The 18,813-nt window shown below is 51.9% G+C and overlaps 1 protein-coding gene and 1 long non-coding RNA gene across 2 annotated transcripts in view; both read right to left on the reverse strand.

Annotated features, from left to right (window-relative positions):
• OLFM1 (olfactomedin 1) overlaps positions 1–10,374 on the reverse strand; it is a 31,808-nt gene extending 21,434 nt beyond the window's left edge. Inside the window, exon 1 of the mRNA XM_027650265.1 lies at positions 9,757–10,374. Coding sequence (XP_027506066.1) covers positions 9,757–9,822 — 66 coding nt within the window. The 5' untranslated portion in view covers positions 9,823–10,374. The remainder of the gene's footprint in view (positions 1–9,756) is intronic.
• Positions 10,375–15,441: 5,067 nt separating this feature from the next.
• Positions 15,442–18,286, reverse strand: LOC113950423. Its single transcript, XR_003528737.1, has 3 exons — positions 18,222–18,286; positions 16,722–16,843; positions 15,442–15,577 (listed from the first exon to the last, which is right to left on the reverse strand). It is a non-coding gene; the product is annotated as an uncharacterized LOC113950423 (long non-coding RNA).
• Positions 18,287–18,813: the final 527 nt, after the last annotated feature.

The raw sequence follows: 18,813 nt of genomic DNA on the forward strand, positions 1-18,813 counted from the left end.
AGGTTTGGGGAAGGGGGAGCGGAGGGAAGGAGGGGTGAAAAGATTTGCGGAGAAGACGTTGGGAGAAGAGGTTAGGGAAAAAAGATTTGGGGAAGGGGGAGTGGAGGAAAAGAGGGAAAATAGGGTTTGGGGAGAAAAGATTTAGGGAGAAAAGGTTTGGGGAAGGGGGAGTGGAGGGAAACAGGGAAGAAAGGGTTTGGGGAGAGAAGGTTTAGTGAGAAAAGATATGAGAAGATATATAGATAAAAAATATGGGGAAAAGGGAAAGAACGGGGGAGAGATTTGAAGAGAGTCAGAAAGGCTTGGGGAAGGGAGAGAAAGATTTGGGGAGAGGACAAAAGATTTGGGGGAAGAGGGGGAAAACTGGGGGAAAGGAGAGAAGATTTGAGGGGACGGAAAAGGACTGGGGGGGAGGTGGAGGAGGTTTGGGGAGGGAGCGGAGCGGGGAAGGGGGGGGGCGGCTCCCCCGCTGCGGCGCTGCCGCTCCCTCTGCCGGCTGCGGGCTGCGCTGCGGGGCCGGGGGCGCTCGGGGGGCGCGGGGACCGCAGCGGAGAAGCGCCGTGCAGGGGACAAAGGGGAGCTGCTGCCAGCCAGGGGAGCCGGCCAGGGCTGCTGCCAGCGCTCAAGCGCTCCTTGAGAACTCCCGCACAGTCCCGCGGGCTGTGCGATCCCTGCGGGGCACCTGGTGCTCCCCAGCCCTGTCAGAGCACCCTCCGCGTCCCCGCTCGCCCCCTCGCCGCATTCTGTTGCGACAGCGCTCCGTCAGCGCGAAGGATAAACCGAAATGTCCCAGTAGACCTGCCTGCCCTGTTCCTGCCCCACGCTGCTCCTGTCTCATTCCCAGAATTCCCTGCCGAGGAACCCCCCGGGCTGCAAACACCAACCAACACCACTGGCCAGCCTGGCATATCATGGGCAGCGAGATGGGGCTTGGTCACAACTCAGGTTTCCTGAAGGCATTTGCAGAACTGGCCTGGTGACCTCAGAACCAAAGTCTCCCACAAACAGAGCTCTGCAGTTCCTTGCACATCCTCCCCTAAGTGAACCTTTGAAACACCCTGTGCAAAGCAAAATTCTGAAATTAATCTGCTGTCCCTCTCCAGAGGATAGAGGTGACACCCATCACTCCACTGGTACAGCACCAGCCCTGGCATGTTGGAATAGCCAGCACTGCCCTCTTTGCAGGAGACCCTGAATGTTCCAACCGCCACTGAGCTGATCTGTCCCACCTTAGCAGGACCTTGTCCCTCACTGGGGACATGGCCCTTGGTGTGGGATCATCCCAGCACTGCCGGTCTGGGCAAAGGGAGCAGCACCAGCCACAGCCCAGTGGAGCTGTTTCTGCAGGGAGAGCTGTGGAGCTCCTGTAACACACTGAAATAAAGCACATTTAGCAAGTCCACCAGGTGGAGAAAAAGAGACGAGTTAGAGCAGGAGCGCTGCTGCCAGGTCGGATCCTGTCCCTCCCAGCAGCAACAGAATCAGGCGCTGGCAGCTGGAATGCCCTTCCCTTCCCTCACGTCCCAGCAGCATCCATGTCACTCTGCCCCTTCCTCCTGCTCACCTCTAGCCCAGGTAAGTCAGCCAGCTGCTGAAATCAGTAGGGAAATTGTCCTGCCCTCTGAACCACACACTGTCCTGCTTCAGGCTTCCAAAAGGGATAAACTGCTTCCACCCTGTGAAATCAGCTTCACCCAGCCCAGGTGAGGCACCAGCATCCCTTCCATGGCAAAACTGCTGCCAGGGGTGTGGGGTGGTACCTGAGGGGCTCTGCAGCAAGGAGGTGCTTCAGGCTGTGGTTACAGGAACAGGTTCATTAGGCAAAAGCCTTGGATGGCTTCCAGCTTTTATAAGGAATCACAGCTCCCTGCTCTGCTCCAGTGCTGCTCTAACAGGTGCTTCTGCTGTGCTCAGCACTGTGGCAGCTGAGGCTCTGATTGCTTATCTGATTTCATATCATATAAAACACTTGAGTGCTACACTTAAATCATCTTAATGTTCATTTTGCAACTGAGTCAGTAAGTAAAGTTTATCCCTCATATTTGTCTACTCCAGGAACATACAAGGGAATTAGACCTATGGATACTCCAATGTGTAAAATGGTATTCAGTGTGGTAAGGGTCATTCCACAAAGCCTCATTTCCCACCAGTGCACATTCATATGTCTTTCAAATGCTTTGCAAGGATTAAAACTTACTCAGATGGGGACAGCAAAGCACGGAGAGAGGAGCAGCAGCCACAAGTCCCTGCTGAGGAGGTGGCCCATTCCTGGGAACCTTTTCCCAGGGTTTGTGCAGGTGGTGGGAGGCAGAACTGCTCTGTTTCCCTGGAGCAGATTTCATTTCTTTCTCTTGCTCTCTGTGTTTACAACAGAGCCAAAACCAGCAGTTTTGGGGGAAGTTTTTTTGTTGCTGGTAAGATAAAGGGAGTTAAGGCAGGGACATCAAGATGTTCTTCCACACCTTTTCAGACAGTTCAGTGACTTAATGCATTAACAACCTGTGCTGGGAGCAGGATGGTCCCGAGCCTGTAGGGTATAACCTGGGGTGAAGAGAGGCACAACCCTCCCCCAAGTCATGGCCATGCAAGCTGAATCCACACCAGCTGCTCCAAAGCAGAGACCTGACAAAAAAAAGAGGGTCCCAGAAATGCTGCTGTTTCCCTTTTTTAGGGATGGAAGGTTATGCAGAGGGTGGTGGTCGCAGCTGTGCATGGACATGCTGCAGATCATGGGCATCAAGGAGGAAAATGACCGTTGTCATCTCAGTGCCTGAAGCAGCTGATGTGCAAACAGGGAAACTCTTCCCTACCCAAACAATTTCCCTTGTTTTAGAAGCCCAGCGTGGCAACAGAATGAAAATACTGGCATAAAATTCCAATAAACTTGATGTGGGAGACCTGATGTTGCCTTTACTCCTGCTAGAGCACATCAGCAGAAACACTGGTGAAATCAAGGAGGAGGAGACTCAGGTGACTCTTTTTGACCTGATAGTATTCACTGATGGGGCTTTCCAGGGCAAAGCTGGATATGGCTCTTGAAAAGGAACTTTCCATTGCAGAAATCCCTGCAGTACCAGTTCTGCTGAACTGGTTGAGCTCACCTTTCTCCCAATCACTTTGGGTTTTTTCACAAGGAATTGCCTTGAAAAAACCTGTTTTGTTGTCACTGTTTTTCTTGTCCTGATGCACTCGCTCCAGCCGCCCTCCCCACGAGAGCAGGGGGTGCAGGGCTGCCCAAAAAATTAGGGGTTCCAAGGCTGCCCCCTCCGTGCCTCTCCTGCTGCAAGCAAGGAGCAAACAGCAGGAAAAGATGAACTGTTTAGGGAACAAAAGACGCTTTTTGCACGCATGTATTCCGAGCAGAGAAAGAGGAGGAACGACAGATAAAAGCAAAGAATAGGGTCTTCCAAAATAGCTGCTTAGTGGAAAATTCCGCTGCTGGGAAGTGATAATGCAAAATGTGTCTGTCAGCCTGGAGGAGCCCTGCAAGGGTCAAGGTGTGCAAAGAGGGACAGTTCCTGTGTGTGAGCGTGCAGGACACGGCGGTCACTGTCTCCCTCTCCTGGCTGGTTTGGAGAAGAGGTGCTGAAGTTCCTGTTGCTCCCAAGTTTTGGTGGGGATCGTGTCAACGGACCCCAACCCGAGAATTCCTGTTGGCTGCAGGGTGAGCGGACGGGAGCTGCTCTAAAACACACGCACCTGTATTTTAACAGCCTCGAATCTTGCCGGTGCTCTAAGCTGGCTCAGTAAACGCTGGAGGATCTCAACTAACACCCAAGGAGGGTGAGTCCAGCTGAGCTGGCTGCCCAGTGGAGGGGGCTGGCAGCTCCTGTCCTGGGAGCACAGGACTCAAGAATTTGGGCAGGCACTCCAGCCTGTCCGAAGATTGCTCTGTGGTGTGTGGGACAGCCCCTACTCCTGCTCTTTCCAGCTCCTCCTCTCTGTACTGGAGACCTGTGAGGTGTCCCAGGCACTGGGCAGGAAATGACTGTCCTTTCTGGAGAGACCTGGTTGTGTAACTTCAAGGATCCTCCTTAGATACTTAGATTGGACTAAGTGATTTTCCTCCCTCCTACAGTTGATGGAAGGGCTCTGAACTGGCCTCTTGAAGGGTTTGCTGCCTCCACTGACTCTTTATATCCCTCATGGAGCCCTGACTCATGCCAGGCTGCCACACTGCCAGGTGCTGCTGCACCCAAAGGAGTGTGGATGTGTGGAGACAGGTGAGCTGAGGGGTGGAGAGGAGCACCCCTGTCACATATGGATGGGACAGCATTCCAAAAACCAGGCTGTGGGGATGCTGAGCAGCTTTCTTGGGGCAGGTCCCTGCAGTGGGGAGGACAAAGAGTTCCCATCCCATCCCAGCCCAGCCTTCTCAGCAGGCTCAGGGCTCTAAGCCCAGCCCAGAACTGCACTGGGGGCTCACTGTGCCCTTCTGCTTTCAGCCCAGCACCACAGACTTGCAGAGGGAAAGGCCTGGACTCTGCTCTGGACAAAAGGATGACATTTCTCATCCCCCTCTCAACTTAGTAAACTTTCACCCCCCTTCCCTCGCATTCCTCATTCCCTGGAGGTGCCTGAAATCCCTCCAGCCTGAGAAGAGGCACCACCTGCCCTGGGAGGCAGCGTGGGCAACCACATCCTCACTAGGGAACACACACTTTGTACCCCCATCACCTCTGGGGCACAGGACAATCCTCTCTTGCATTTGCCATGGGGCATCTGTCCCTCAGCAGGTCACAAATGCCACAGCAAGAAATGGTACCAGTTTTCCCAGGTTTTCTGGTCTGACTTCCAAACTTCCTTGTTTTCTCTCTGGGTTTTTTTTTGTCACTGTTGTGACTCAGTCCTGGGCCCTGTAACAACAAAGAGCAAGCTCTTCCCCTCCTCATGGGAAGGGTATGGATGGACAGACAGGGAAAGTGAAGGAAGGAAACAAAACAGCAATTTAAGACCTCAAAGTGCTTTGGAAAGAGTGAGCAGGATGATGTGGATCAGTGCCAGCCCCTGGTGGGACTTTGTGTGGAACCTGTGCCTGGTCCTGTGCCTCACTCCAGGAGCAGCCATATTTTGGGATCAGGCAGCCCGATGTGCTCTGGAAAGTCAACTTCCAGCTACAGACACTGGGATTGCTCCCACATGCAAAACACTCCCAGACCTTCCCTTTCCTTACCCACACACAGGGAGAAACGCTCTGCAGGAGAGAGAACACGCTCCTTGTGCCACTCTGGAAGTGACAAACCCCTTCACAGGGCTTCATGTGGCTAAATCTGTGTTTAGCTAAAGCTGCTCTTGACATTAAGCCCCTGATCCACCAGCAGGTGCCAAGACAAGTCAGAGCCTCTGGGCTGGCATGGGTTCCCTGGGTTCCCGTTACTCGGATGTTGTGGCTGGGGAGGATGAATTTTTTGGCACGTTCCCCTGGGTCAGGCACACGCCTCCAGTCAGAAGGTGACTTCACAGTGAAAACTTGCTGGAAACACAGCATTGCTCCTGGGCCCAGGGCTGACACTGCTACTGTCCCACTGTTCTCTTTCCAGGATGAGCAGGGCGGGCTGGGAGCCAGGACCCAAGTCCTGAGCAGAGAAAAAGCTTCCCAGGGCCAAGACCCAGGATAAAACTAGTCCAGAGGCTGGGACCAGGGCTCCTGGGCTGAGCTCAAGCGGAGCAGCAACAACCAATAGCTACAATTTACAAAAGAAGAAAAATCAGGATTTTTAGACACACTTCCCCCCCAGCTGGGATTTGCTGGTGCAAAGACACATCTCAGGCTCTGTATCTCAGTTTCTCCAAGTGCATCTTCCCCTGCCTGACTGACTCAATCTCTCAGGTCTCCCAAAGAGCCTGGCTGAGGTATCCACAGGCAAGAAACCCCAGAGGGACACTCCTTGGGTGTCCCTGTCCCTGCCTTGTTCCCTTTCGTTTGTAGCTTCATCACAGCAGAGCAAAGACAACACTTATCACTCATAACTCCAGAATTAGGTTCTTCCACTGTCAGCACAGTTTGCAGCCTTCACCTAATTCACTCTGAGAGTAATTAGTTTTGTATTACTTTACGTATGATGCTAATACTGATTACAAGGCCTGATAACTTGAGTAATAAATACAACCCAGGGCTGAAAATTACCTTTCTTTTCTATTGGTTAAAGCTGAAGTTAGTGAAACGAGACACAAATTGGTTTATGAGACGAGGCAGCTGCCTCCTGTTACAGGCTGCAGATTTGCAGCTTAATCCTACCAGTTTCCATGTGTCTCCCTGACAGGGGGAGGAAGAGCCTGGGCATCAAACTGGGCACTGGGAAGTTCTCCATGGACAGAAGGGAGCCAGCATGGCTGGGCTGGGCACTGCTGAGCACGGGCAGCGTGTCCCTGGCACCTCTCCCTTCCCCTGAAAACAGCCCCAAGAGGGGCCTGATGTGCTTTTAGGAAAATCAATAGCAAAATTATTATTTTTAGGCTTTTTTTTTTTTTTTTTTTCCTATTGCAGAAGCCCTAAATGTTTAATATCTGCCTGCTCCAGGAAGGTCTTCCTTCCTGTGTGGTTCCAACGATTACCAGAGGGGTGGATGCTGGAGCGCCGGCTGCTGCTCTGCTCCTGAGAACTTTGGGGAATGCCAAGAGGTTTTCACTGTGATATCCCAGCTCGAGGAATGACTAAAGGACAGGTCAGACAGACAGGCAAGCAGTTGGCACCCCAAACCCCCTCTGTACCACCCCTGGCTGTACCACAGCATCCCAAACCTCTGCCCCTCCGGCAGCACCGTCTCGCTGCACGTGACAAGCGGATCCTTAGAGAGCATAAATTGGCTCAGCTCCTTCATGGACACCAGGAGAGCTGCCCTGGGTCTCTCCAAGGAGAAGACAAGGAGAGGAAGCCCCATGCTTTTCCCAGGAAGCCCCTGCAAAGAGCTGTGTACACAGCGGAGGGAAGGGGCTGCACCCCAGGCTGCCCAGAGCACCTTTGCCCCCCATCCCAGCCCCTGCACCCTGAATCCAGCCGTTCAACCCAGCCAAAATAGGTCATTCCAGGTTCTGATTGCTGACCTGGGGAGAGCCAAGGCAAGGAACAAAACAACTCAGGAGACCTTTGGCAGCTAAAAGAAATCCCAGTGCAAGTCTCACTCTGGGGCTCCTGACACCCCCCAGCCCTGCCCTCTGGGGGCACGTGGGGGATTGAGGGGCAGGCAGGGACTTCTACAAAGGATTGGGGAGTGTAGGGGCAGTTCTGCCCTTGTTTCACACAGGTAAAACTACCACTCATCTTAGATAGGTCTCCAAGCCCCTACCGAATTGGGGGTGCAGCCCACAGCATGTGCATCACCCATGTGCTCCCAGCCTGGCACAAGCATCCTTCCTCCCACCTGGGGGGACTGCCAGAGGATGCTGCAGCACCAATATCTTGGTGACAACTCCCTTCCCTCCACAAGAAGAGCTTTCCCAGCCCCCCACTGGAAGGACAGCCGTGTGCTCACCCCCTCCAGCCCCATTGAAGAGCCAGACCTCTCCCCATTCCTTCCTTTCTTGTGCACTGGCCTGTCAGTGTCACTGCAGAGAGGGACAGGAGGGGACAGCAGTACCTTCTGCATCATCAGGGAAAGCTGCTTAAATCAGCAGCCTCTCTCCCCTGAACCTCCATCCTTCCTCCCCCAGCACGGGATCTCTGTAGGGGACAGCAGAGACTCCCCACGTGTGATGGAGATGTGAACCTGGCACTGAATTAACCATGGAAGACACTGAGCTGGGCGGTGCCTGGGCTGAAAGGCATATTTGGGGATTGCATCTGGCAGCTGTGCTACAGAAATGAGATGCTGAAACTCTGAAAGGGCTCTGCAGTGCCAGGCGAGTCAGCAGGCACAAGGGTGGGAGAGCTCTGCACAGCCTGGCAGGACGTGGATACCTGCCCAGGTAGGCACTGCAGAGCAGAAACCAGCCCCAGTGAGGCAGCTCAGCAAAGCCAGGCTTTAGCAGGGGCTGAAACCTCCTGCCATGGGCTGGGAGGTAACTCTGCCAAGTTCCCTGCAGCCCCCCAGCCCCACAGCTCAGGGCAGGTTTGGTTCCCCATCCCCACCCTGGTTTAAAGTTGGTCGAAAAGTTAAAGTGAAATAAAGCAGGAAAAGGAAAAAGCAGCCAGGCACAGCAGCATCCTTTTGGTCCTCGAAAAAACCCACCAGAGGAGAGCAAGGGGGCTGGAAAGGCCAATTAGGGGGTGACAATCCCTGGGGAGGCGGCACCACCCAGGTCCCCAGGCCACGGGCGCATCGCATGGGGCTGGGCAGGAGGGGAGGCTGGAGGGGCTACGAGGCCAGGACAGCCCTGCCACGCTGCTTTGCCACGATGCCACTGCAGCTGCTGGCTGGCTGTGCCCTCAGCTGGGCCAGGAGTGTGGCCAGCAGCCCGTCGTGCTGGTGGCCCAGCGATGCTGGTGGTCCTGGCTTTGTCCAGCGCGGCGCATGCGCACGGCCCGAGCATCTCTCACACAATGGGCTTCTCCTGGGTGCTCACTTGCAGCTCTGCTGCCTTCCCACCTCTCCTCAGCCACACAGCTTTGGGATTGCTTTGTTTTCCTTCCCCTTCCCTCCCCACCCTCCCACCCCCCCTCAAATTACAACCTTCTCATCCCTTCTCTGGAGGGCTCCAGATTAAGGCAGCTCTTTGCTTTAGCCATTCCTTTCCTGGGGGCAGCAGAAATACTCTGAGGGTGCAAAGGCAAAAGGCTTCAGCTACTCAAACTTCAGCAGTAGGGTAGTGACAGGAGAGAGCATTGTCAGCAGGAGAAAGAGAAAAATAATCTCCATAAAGCATCCAGGATGAGAGCCCAGCTGCTAATTGCTCCTACACTAAGAAGCCTCCATTCCTCTCCTATTTATAGCTTCTTTTTCTTTCTTTTTTTTGCTTCCAGGCAGCACCACAATTAACCCCACAATCTAGAGCATCCTCTTGTAATTACTTTTTTTCCTTTCCTCAGTGACGGGGGAAAATAATAAAAGACAATCACCCTGCCTGCCTCTCCCCAGTTAGCTTAAAGAAGTCAAATGGAGTTTTAATTCCACTTGCAAGAAATGTCTTTAGGGTGCCTCCTCTTCTCTCCCCCAGCCCCACTACTCACTCTGTCCAGGGGCCGGGACAGTCAAAAAACCCATTATAATCCAGGGGATAAAAAAAAATAGGTGGAGTGGGGAGAGGGGGATAAATAAGCTGCTCCTCTCTCCCACAAGGCTGTCACAGATGGAAACATCAAGGGACATTTAAATGTCACCTAAAATCAGCGAATCTACCCCCACATGAGGAGTGGGGTGGGGACAAGGAGGGACTGACACCCTTCACCGGAGTCTCGTCCCCGTGGGGACCCAGGACGGGCAGCTCTGAACTTGGCCGAGCCCGGGGCGGGGGTCCCGCAGCCCCCCTCTGCTCCCCCAGCCCTTCACGGGAACTTTCCCCGCGGGTGGGTGGGGTGGGGGGTCCCCCACACCCCTCGGGGGGGGGTGGCCACGTTGGGGCTGCCCCTTCTCTCCCCGTCTCTGGGGGTCCGGTATCCCGAGCCCCCCGCCCTGTGCCCCCACCCCCGGCTCCCCCCCAGCGCGGAGGGTCCCCCAGCACCGCGGGCTGGGCACAGGTGATGCCCGGGGATGGGGGGGGGCACGGAGGTGCAGCATCCTATCCCAGTTTTCTTTTGTGCTCTCGAGGTTTAACAGAAAATGGCGTTGGGGAGAAAGGGAGAGGAGGAGGGGGTGTGGGAGAAGGAAGAGATAAACCTACTTGGGTGAGTTCTGTGCCCATCAGGATGAGGAAGCAGAGGGTCAGGAGCTTGCTTGCCGGTTGCATCTCTCGCACCCCGTTCTAGGCACCTCGCATACAGATCACCTCCGGGCGAGCCTCCCTGCGCCGTCCCCGAGCCTCGCTGCCTCCTCACTCCTTTATTCTTATTAATATTTTAATTAAAGAGGAAAAAAAAAAGGGAAAAAAAAAGACAACAAAATGCAATTTAAAAAAAAAAAAAAATCAGCCTGATTTTGCGGGCGGCTCTCAGCACCCTCGGGAAGCGATGCCAAAAATCTGCTCAGCAGAGCCTTCACTTTGCATATTTATTGGGATCCCAGTTTCTCTCCTCTGCTCTCGGTGCTGGCTCTCTGGTAATTTATTTAATTTTTTTTTTTTTTTTTTAATGGCTCCCTTGCTCCAAAGACATTTGCGAAGGGAAATTCAACGGAGCACGCAATGATTATCTCTGCTATTGCCAAAAGTTTGCCTTGAAAAGGGGGGCGATGGGGAGAGGACGGGGATTTAAAAAAAAAAAAAAAAAAAAAAAAAAAAGAAGAAAGGAATTGGTAGGGCTGGCTACTAGCAGGGGATGGCTGTGGAACAGGATGTGACATCAAGTAAGGCGGGGGAAATTTAACTAAACACGGCAAAGGGAGAGGGGGAAAAGCAGCCGCGGCAGCGCGGGGTGATGCTGCGGCGGCCCCGCGGGGAGCAGGGCTGGAACAGGGGGGTTGAACCCCCTCCTGAACCCCCCCCTGAACCCCCCTCTCAATGCCCTCCCCCCCCCCCCCCCGATCCCCGGTGGTACCTGGGAACAGGGAGGGGTGCACAGGGATCTCACCCCCCCTTCCCCCCAGAGCACCACCCCGCGAGCAAAGGCGCTCCCAGACCGAACCCCCAGGAAGGCTCCGAGCTGCATCCTCTGCCAGGCTCCGAGCTAAATTAAGTCAAGGCAGTGGGAGGACGTGACAATGCTTTTGCTCTGCAGAGCATCCTCACCTGCATCCCCTCCCGGCCCCCTGCAAAGGTCCCGCTGGTGCAGCAGGGGCTGCAGGCAGTGCCCACTCACACATTCCCCTCCCCAGGGTCCGTGGGGATTGTTTCCCCCTCATTTCTCTCTCTCACACACACCCTGAATGCTTTTCAAACCAGTTTTTCCAGGACCTCATAAATACTATTCATTCCTTTAGTATCTGGTGATGCAGATGAACAGCAACACAGAAACATTCCAGAGGTGAGATGTTATCAGATCATCTCTTAGGGATTATTGAATAATTTAATGGGAATCACTTGCCACAGGTCCACAATTAGCAGAGGCTCCCACTGGAGGATTTCCCCCTTTAGCTACTCATTGCAAAAGGATTTTTTTATTCTGGAGTGCTTGTTACTGGAGCAGGAGATGGGATCTCTGTAGGGTTGAGCTGATGCAGGGCCCTTTCCAAGCCCTGGGATCGTGGAGCACAGAATTCAGGAAATTTGCAGCACTGTGACTGAGCCTCAGTGGGAACAAACAGCTGAGAACAAACTGGAAAAAGCTTTCTGTGTGTTTCCATCAGCAAATGTCCAAGGGAAGGTTGTCCCAGTCCCCCTCAGAGTGTTTTAGCAGCTTCAGGCAGCTCTTCTCTAGGAGGGAAACCATCACCTTCGTTTAAAGTGAGCTTAGGAAAAGGCAGCCCAGGGAGCAGCTGTGGGAAAGCTGGCATGTCTGACTATCCCACAGAGATCTATCTGGGAGATACTTCCCTCAGCACCTCCCTTTAAGGTTGATGCTTTATAGCCCATAAAAGCTGAGGATCTTTAAAAAGCATTAAGCTCCTCTTGACTTTATCAAGAGCAGCACAACGAGGCCAAAAGCATCAGTGGCATGACAGGGTTTGAACACATCCTCCCCTGGCACCTCAGAAGGTGTTTCATTACCCTGGGCATCACCTTCCCCCAGCAGGGCTCACAGTGGGATAAAAAAAACCCCCAAAATTCAAAGGAGGGAGGAGGACTGGTGAGTTACACGTGGCTGGATTTCTCTGCGGGTGCACTGTTAAAAGTGTCTTCAAAAACCACCTGAGCAGCTCCTGATTAACCCTGGCAGCACGTGGTTGATGCAGCTCAGGATGCTCCATGTGAGGGCCCAGGTGCAGCTGGAGCTCACAGGGCTTAAAATAGACTTGAGAGATGCAGAAGCCCAGCAGTGAGAGCTTCTTTCACACAAAAATTTTCAACGAGATCAGCTTCACCTTAGGTTGCTGTAGCCATGGAGGGTGACTTGGTTTGGGTGTTTTAGACCTCAGAAGAGAAGAACTCCTCCTTGTTTTACACAGATAAGGCTCTGAAATTGATTTTTCCAAGACACCAACAGCATGTTCCCAAGGGAAATCTCTTTACTCCCTCTCCTTTGGTTTTATACCCACCCAGTTTCATTGACTTTCATGGTAATAGTCATGGCTTGCACTTGGGTAAAGGGCAAAAGCAGCAGCTCTGCATTTTGTTGTAATTTATTCCTCTTTTGAAGTGTTTCTGAATTAATATCAATAACCTTGTTATTGAACATGAGCTCCAGAATGTGAGGCCCTGTATGGTCCTTCCTCTGGGAAAGAGCCCCCGTCCCACAGAGCTCCCAGGACATAAATCAAAGAAACCAAGAGAAATAAAAGGAAAAAATTGCCCAGTGGGAACACAAGTCAGATCTTTTGATTCCCACAGTGTCTTACCCAGACTTTGAAAAATGCCTCTTTAGAAATTTGGAAAGGATTCAGGGTCTGGAGAACCTGCCCATGGAGTGGGACTAAAGATGATCCAGCTCTTTCACCAGCACAAGGACGGGCTGAGGGGAGGCTGCCAAGGGGAAGGTTTCTGTATATGAAGGCTCTTCCATCTGCCAAAAAAAAGTCAAAGCAAGAGTCCACAGTTTGGAGTAGAAATAGGGCCTGGTTTCTTTCCTCAGGGGAAGATAATCAGACTGTGAAACAACCCAGCTGAAGGCTCGGTGCCCTCTCCATCGCTTGACACAGTTAAATCAGAGCCAAGAGCCTTTCCCAAGGATGCATCCCAGCTCCTCCAGAAATTACAGGAGAGCTGCTCTTCATGAAACTCTTGCTGTGTGATGCAGGAGAGGAGATAAAAACACACCTGGCTTCTCTTCTTGATTTATAGGATGCAATTTAGGCCAGTACTTTGCTTTCCAGATCACGCTGTTCTCTAGGGCGGGAGGACACAGAGTTGGACAGAAGGGGATGGCAGGGCTTGGCAGGGGTTGGCAGGCAGCCCCTTCCTCTGTGCTGGGAGCTGCAGGAATCTGCAGAGCCTTCCCATCTCTCCCCTGTTCATCACTCTTGTGCCATCAGCGAGGTCAGATGCATCTTGTCCCCCCTGGGACCACTGGCTCGTCCGACACTTTGATGGTGTTCCTTCAAGGGCTGCCCAGCGCTGAATTGATTTTCCAAACAGACCCAAACTATTGATCCCTTTGTCAGAAAAGTGTCAGGGGGAGAGATGCCAGGCATGAGCATCAGTGTCATGGGACTTCAGAGTGTGTGACAGGAGGATTCGCTGCAAGGAGCCCTCTGGGAGCTCTCATTGCTGGGTTAGCAGCATCTGATAGCGGGGGAGCAGGAAATCTATCCTCAGAGGAAATCACACCTCTGTGATCTTCCTCAACAGCCCCTTTCATGCAGGCAGACTCAGTGATGAACACAGGACGTGGCTCCTTGCAGAGCTCTCTGTGCTGAGCTATCTCCCTGTTCCTGGTTTCAATCCACAGCATCTCCCTGTCAGAGCCTCTGGTGGCTCAGCCCCTCCTGCGATTGTCCCTCCTCACCTTCACCACCCACAGGAGACATTCTGTGGACATTCTGGTCATGAGGATCTCATGGAAAAGTCATGGATTAGCCAAGTCAGAAAGGTGACAACACCTCCAGGTCCCAAACAGATCTTGGTAGGAAGGAAGGACTGTGGCTGCACAATTGATGTCCACTTGGACACTGAAAAGCTGCCTTGGTATCTGCCCATCCCCTGACGGGCTGATAAAAATCTAGGACCAATTCCAGCTGATTTCAGGCAAATTTCATTGATCGTCTCTAAGGACCTGATCTCTCGAGCAGTTGGTTTGAAGTCAGATAAGGCCCTTTCCATACATTTTCACCTGCTGCCTCAGCACTGGGAATTCCAGATGCCCCCAAAGGACAAAGGAGATGGGAATGAAAAGCAAGGTGCACGAACAGATCTGAAAACGTGGCGTGTTGTTTTTGTTTGTTTGTTTTTTTTTTTAAAGCAAACATCTTTCATTCTTTGCAGCTCTTCACCTCCCTGCTCAGAAGTGGGTTGAGGAGCAGACACTGCCAGACTTCAATTCATCCCCTAATGCTTCAGGGAGACCGAGGGAGAACGGGTCAGAAACCGGCAGCACCTGCGAGGAATGGTAAGAACCAGCTTTTGCCATCGGAGAGAAGGAATAACACAAAAGCTGAGGAAATGGGGAGCTGCAGAAGACAAAGAGCAGGAAGGGAACTGGAAAAGACAGGAGAAAAACCAAATGCCATCCAGGTTGGTTATTTTTTTTTTTTTTTAGGTTTGCAGCTTCTCTCTTTGTTTGCTGCGCCGAACCAGCGCAGGGCTGGGAGCGGTGAGGGGACGGGGCTCACGGTGGGTGGATGTGTGAGACAGCAGCCTTGGTGGCATCCAGCCTCGGTGGCATCCAGCCCTGGCACTGCAGCCAGCTCCACGCCTCCGATCTTTGGGAGCTGCCGAATCCTTTCCCCGTTGGCACAGGAAGTCTCAGAGGACCCCAAGGCAGAGTCTGCTGCCGGCAGCAGCGCCCCAGGCAGGAACAGATTCGTTACATTCCTCTCCCTGTCATTTACCTTGAGTTCCCTTTTTCCCGGTGAAAACAGCATGTAGGCATTCTTCTTTTTGTCTCAGTGACTTCCCAGACCTTTACAGGTGTATCCAGGATTTCCAGACGGTGGCACAGCCAGTTCCACTGGCATCATTGTGTTTTCCTTCGCTTTCTGGTCCAGCCGGACTTTTCCCCTCATCAAATGCTTCCAGTCCAAGCCTCACAGTTGGAAATTTTGTTTTGCTGCTTCTACAAAGTAGAACACTGGCTTTCCTGGGCTTTTCATTATCCAAATAATTCAAGGACCTGAGCAAAGGAGATAAAACCCTCACACCAGGGAAACCTGGCACAGGAGGGCAGAACTGTGTGAAGCAGCTCCTCTGCAAACATCCCCTTCCTCACTGGCACTTTAAAGTTATTTTTACACTTGTTGTATTTGTTTTGAATGAAAATGAAATCCACATTAACAGACTGAAAGGGTTTGCAGCTTCCCAACAGCCTTGAATGCACACAATGATCAATCCTTCATCATAACAAACTCCTCAGCTACCCAAGCCAGGCAAAACCAGCGTATTCCCAGTGTTTCTGACACCTGGAGGGAATCCACAGTTTATTCCACATTTTGTTAACAACAAATGGGGTCAAAGAGGATAAAAACTAACATCAGAGCTGCAGTGAGCCTGAGTCACACAGGGAAGATTGCCTGTGCAGTTTAGCAGCCTGATCTCTTTTAAAATAGCACTAAAGTGCTTCAGGAGCCCCTTGCTTGGGAGAGATTTCAGAGGGAAAAACAGTGGAAAAGGTGAGAGTCAAGTAATTTTGCAGCGTTTACCTCTTTATTTGTGGTACACAGATAACAGGCTGAGTGGTTTCTGGGGCTTTTTCCATGGTGTTTCTGGAGGGCAGCTCTCAGATGGAAAGCAGTATTTGCAAACATGCAGGATTCTGGTCTCTCAGAGATTTTTCAACTCGTGGAAAGATGCAAAAAGCCTCAGACAAAAAAAAAAAAAAGAGGAAAAAATTAAAAATAAACCAAATAATTTCCCACATTTCTAGAAGTAATATTGGCTTAAAGGGAGGAAAGTGCAGATAACAGCTTATGTTGCTAAAAAACCCTGTTTGCACTGTTTTGGGTTCAGCATTATAGCCAACTGCTAAGAACTTTAGAGTAAAACTCAGCATTTCCCAGGGCCCAGATTGCATATTGGACCATATACCCTGAAATGTTTTTATTTAATTTGAGTCCACATTATGCTGCCTACATATGGTGACACACACATTTCATTTTATGTAGCAGATGCTGCTTTGCTATTGAGGATGTAATATACTGAGTACATTATAGTATCATTTGGTCTAGGGTAACTGCAGTGTTTTTTAACTCTGATTAGCCTTAATTTTAAAGCTGATTTCCTGAGGAAATGAAGCCTGTGACATCCCACTCTGTGCATGCTGGTGGATGTTGTACATCCTTTCACCTGTCCATCATTCTCTTGTTTTTTTAGAGCTCGAGGGCCTGTTTTAGTGCAACAGGGGAAAAGCCAGTTTGCTTCCCTCACAAAATGACTTCATGTGGGAGATTAAGTTCGTGATACAGGTTCATGTGCCCTGGGAAACCGAGCTGACACAGCACTTCCCCCTAAACCATAAGCACTGCTGAAAATTGAAGAGATAAGAGTGGTGAGCACCAGGGAAGAGGCATCAGTCAGGCTGAATTGTGCTGCTCTACCCAAGGACAAAAGCCCATCTCAGTTTTAATTGGAAGCTGATTAAAGTCTGCAAGTGATTTCAGCTCTGCTGACCTCCCTGCTGGCTCACCCCGTGGTTCCACGGTCAGATCCCGTTCCGGCAGCGATGCTGTGGCATCCAGGCAATCCCGAGTCCTGGCACCGAGGGGGTGCTGTTGGTCACAGCTCCGACCCATCCTGCTGATTGCACCCAACCCACCCGCTCCCGTTGGCAGCTGATTCCCTCAGAATGAGCAGAGCTCTCTGAGGAGGCAGAAGGGCACAGCTGTGGTTGGAATGACCGGCCCCGGGAACACCAGGAGACGTGTTCCTGCAGCTGAGGTTGATGGTGCTCTCAGCAAAATGCCACGAGAGAATAAACAGCAGAATAACTGCATGGCTGTGCCCACCCTCCAGCTGGCACAAGCAAAGGCTTGGTCCCTCTTCAAGAGGCATCTTCCCTCCATGGATCTCCAGAGCTTGAAGTGTTTCGGGAACGCTTTTGTGCCGTGGGCCAACACGACGAACAGGTCTGTGGGAGGACAAGAGCCCCAGTGCCAGGCTGCAGGACCTCAGCTGTCCCATCAGCTGTGCCCACCACGCTGGAGGCAATGCCCAGGCTGATGGATGGCACAGCCAACACCCCGAGCTCTGCACAGCTCCAGATTCATGAACTCTGCCACGATCCAGTACAAGCTCTGCCAAAAATGGCCATAAACAGCACTTAGTGATGCATAATATATGAAAATGGCTCATGCTGAGCTTTTAGATAGAGAAGGATTTTTTTTTCCTCTTAATACTATTACAATATTCTCCTGCAGCCATGGAAGCACCATCATAAATATTTAAAAGGAGGTTTAAAAGACCCAGTCTGTGCAGTTTGAATATTTATGGCCACCAAACCCCTGACCTTTAGATTTAGGGTACAGCATACATAAAGCAGCCTTATTTAACTGTAACCACAGGTCGCCTGGGGATCAAGTCTGAACTGAAATCCTCTAAGCATTTAACATTTTTAAAGTTTCTAGTAGTAAACAGAGTGCAATAAATAGGGATTTCAGTCAGAGGAGGGGGCAGCACAGGGCTGGGACTCCCTTCCCCTCCCCTGGGGAACAGCCTCAATTTTCCAGCATCTAAAGCAGAGTGGAAAATAGCAACGAGGTAAACTAACAACAGTTGGCCAAGGTGTTAAGTGCAGAGAAAAAAGGAATATGGGGAATAACAGGGATCACTTGTTTTTGTGGTTTCCACCAGCCAGCTCTGCTATGGTGCTGAATCCCTGTCACACACAGCCGGGCGTGCTCAGCCAAATCAGGGCCTCAGCATCTTCATTCAGGATTTTCCAGCAGACCCAGTGCTGTTGAATGCTTCAATCAGAGCCAATCAGAGATTTTCTGAACCACCCAGCTGGCACGTATTTGTTTTTTGTTCCCTTTTTTTTTTTTGAGAATTATGACTCAACGCTCGGTGTTTTCGAGTCAAAGCCTCGCATTCCCTCTGCTCGCTCAGCTCATCATCCCAGAGCTTTCCTCCCCGAAACATCTGCTTGAGATGGAGGTGGACAAGAAGGAAAAGGGGGGGACCCCACTGCCTGTGCTGCTCTGAACCCCAGAAACCTCCCCACAAAAAAAATTCCCAGGTGATGCTGGGAATGGGAGGACAAAGGAGGTTCTGGGAGACAGGACTGGACCTCACGACAGGAGTCACAGCAGAGGGAATGTGCAATATCCACGCATTTGTGGTTGTTTATTCTGTTGGAGTAAGTCAGGAGCCTCTCAAAAGCTCAAAGGCCCTTCAGATCTATTTGTAGTCCGTGGTTTGAAACCCTCCTCTGATGTATTTGCATATTTAAAAAACAAGAGGGAGGCGAGAAGATAAAAGGGAGGAGTGGGTGCCAGGCAAACACTGACCTGCAAACCCTGCGCTCACGGGGCCCTGCTGGTCAGGCACCTGATGAAATCCCACCCGAGCTCCTGGAAAAGGCAAAACATATAAATATTTTAATCCATTTTTGTTTGTTCTCAGCCTACTCCTGCCTTCTCTCCCCCCCCCCCCCCCCCCCCCCCCCCCCCCCCCCCCCGGATTTTTGTTGCTCTGAGGAGCCTCACTCCCCGGCAGAGTGTTGGGGTTTCTGGCAGCTCGTGCTCAGTCTGGGCTGGGTGTGGCAGAGCCCGTGTGTTAAACAACCCCAGCCCGGCACAGATGAGTGAGGAGCAGCAGCTCGAGTGCTGTTTGAAGCTTAATGGGCTCGGTAACAAATGCTGGGGGTTCAGTTTGGACAAGCACACTCTGAACTCATCTGCGGTGATGCCAAACGGGCACTGCTCAGATGCCACTTCCAGTCCTGCAGGGACAGGGGTGTTTGCAGCCGAGTTTTTGTGTGTGCTGCCAGGTTTCCAAGTGCAGTTTTCCCATCCAGCCGGTGGCCAGTGTTTCATCCACAGGGCAAATCTGCTCTTATTGCTTTTCTGATGGTTGGGTTTTTCATGATCCACTTGTGCG

The sequence above is a fragment of the Corapipo altera genome, unplaced genomic scaffold (genome assembly GCF_003945725.1).
Source record: "Corapipo altera isolate COAL_440 unplaced genomic scaffold, ASM394572v1 268, whole genome shotgun sequence".
Taxonomy (NCBI): Eukaryota; Metazoa; Chordata; class Aves; order Passeriformes; family Pipridae; genus Corapipo; species Corapipo altera.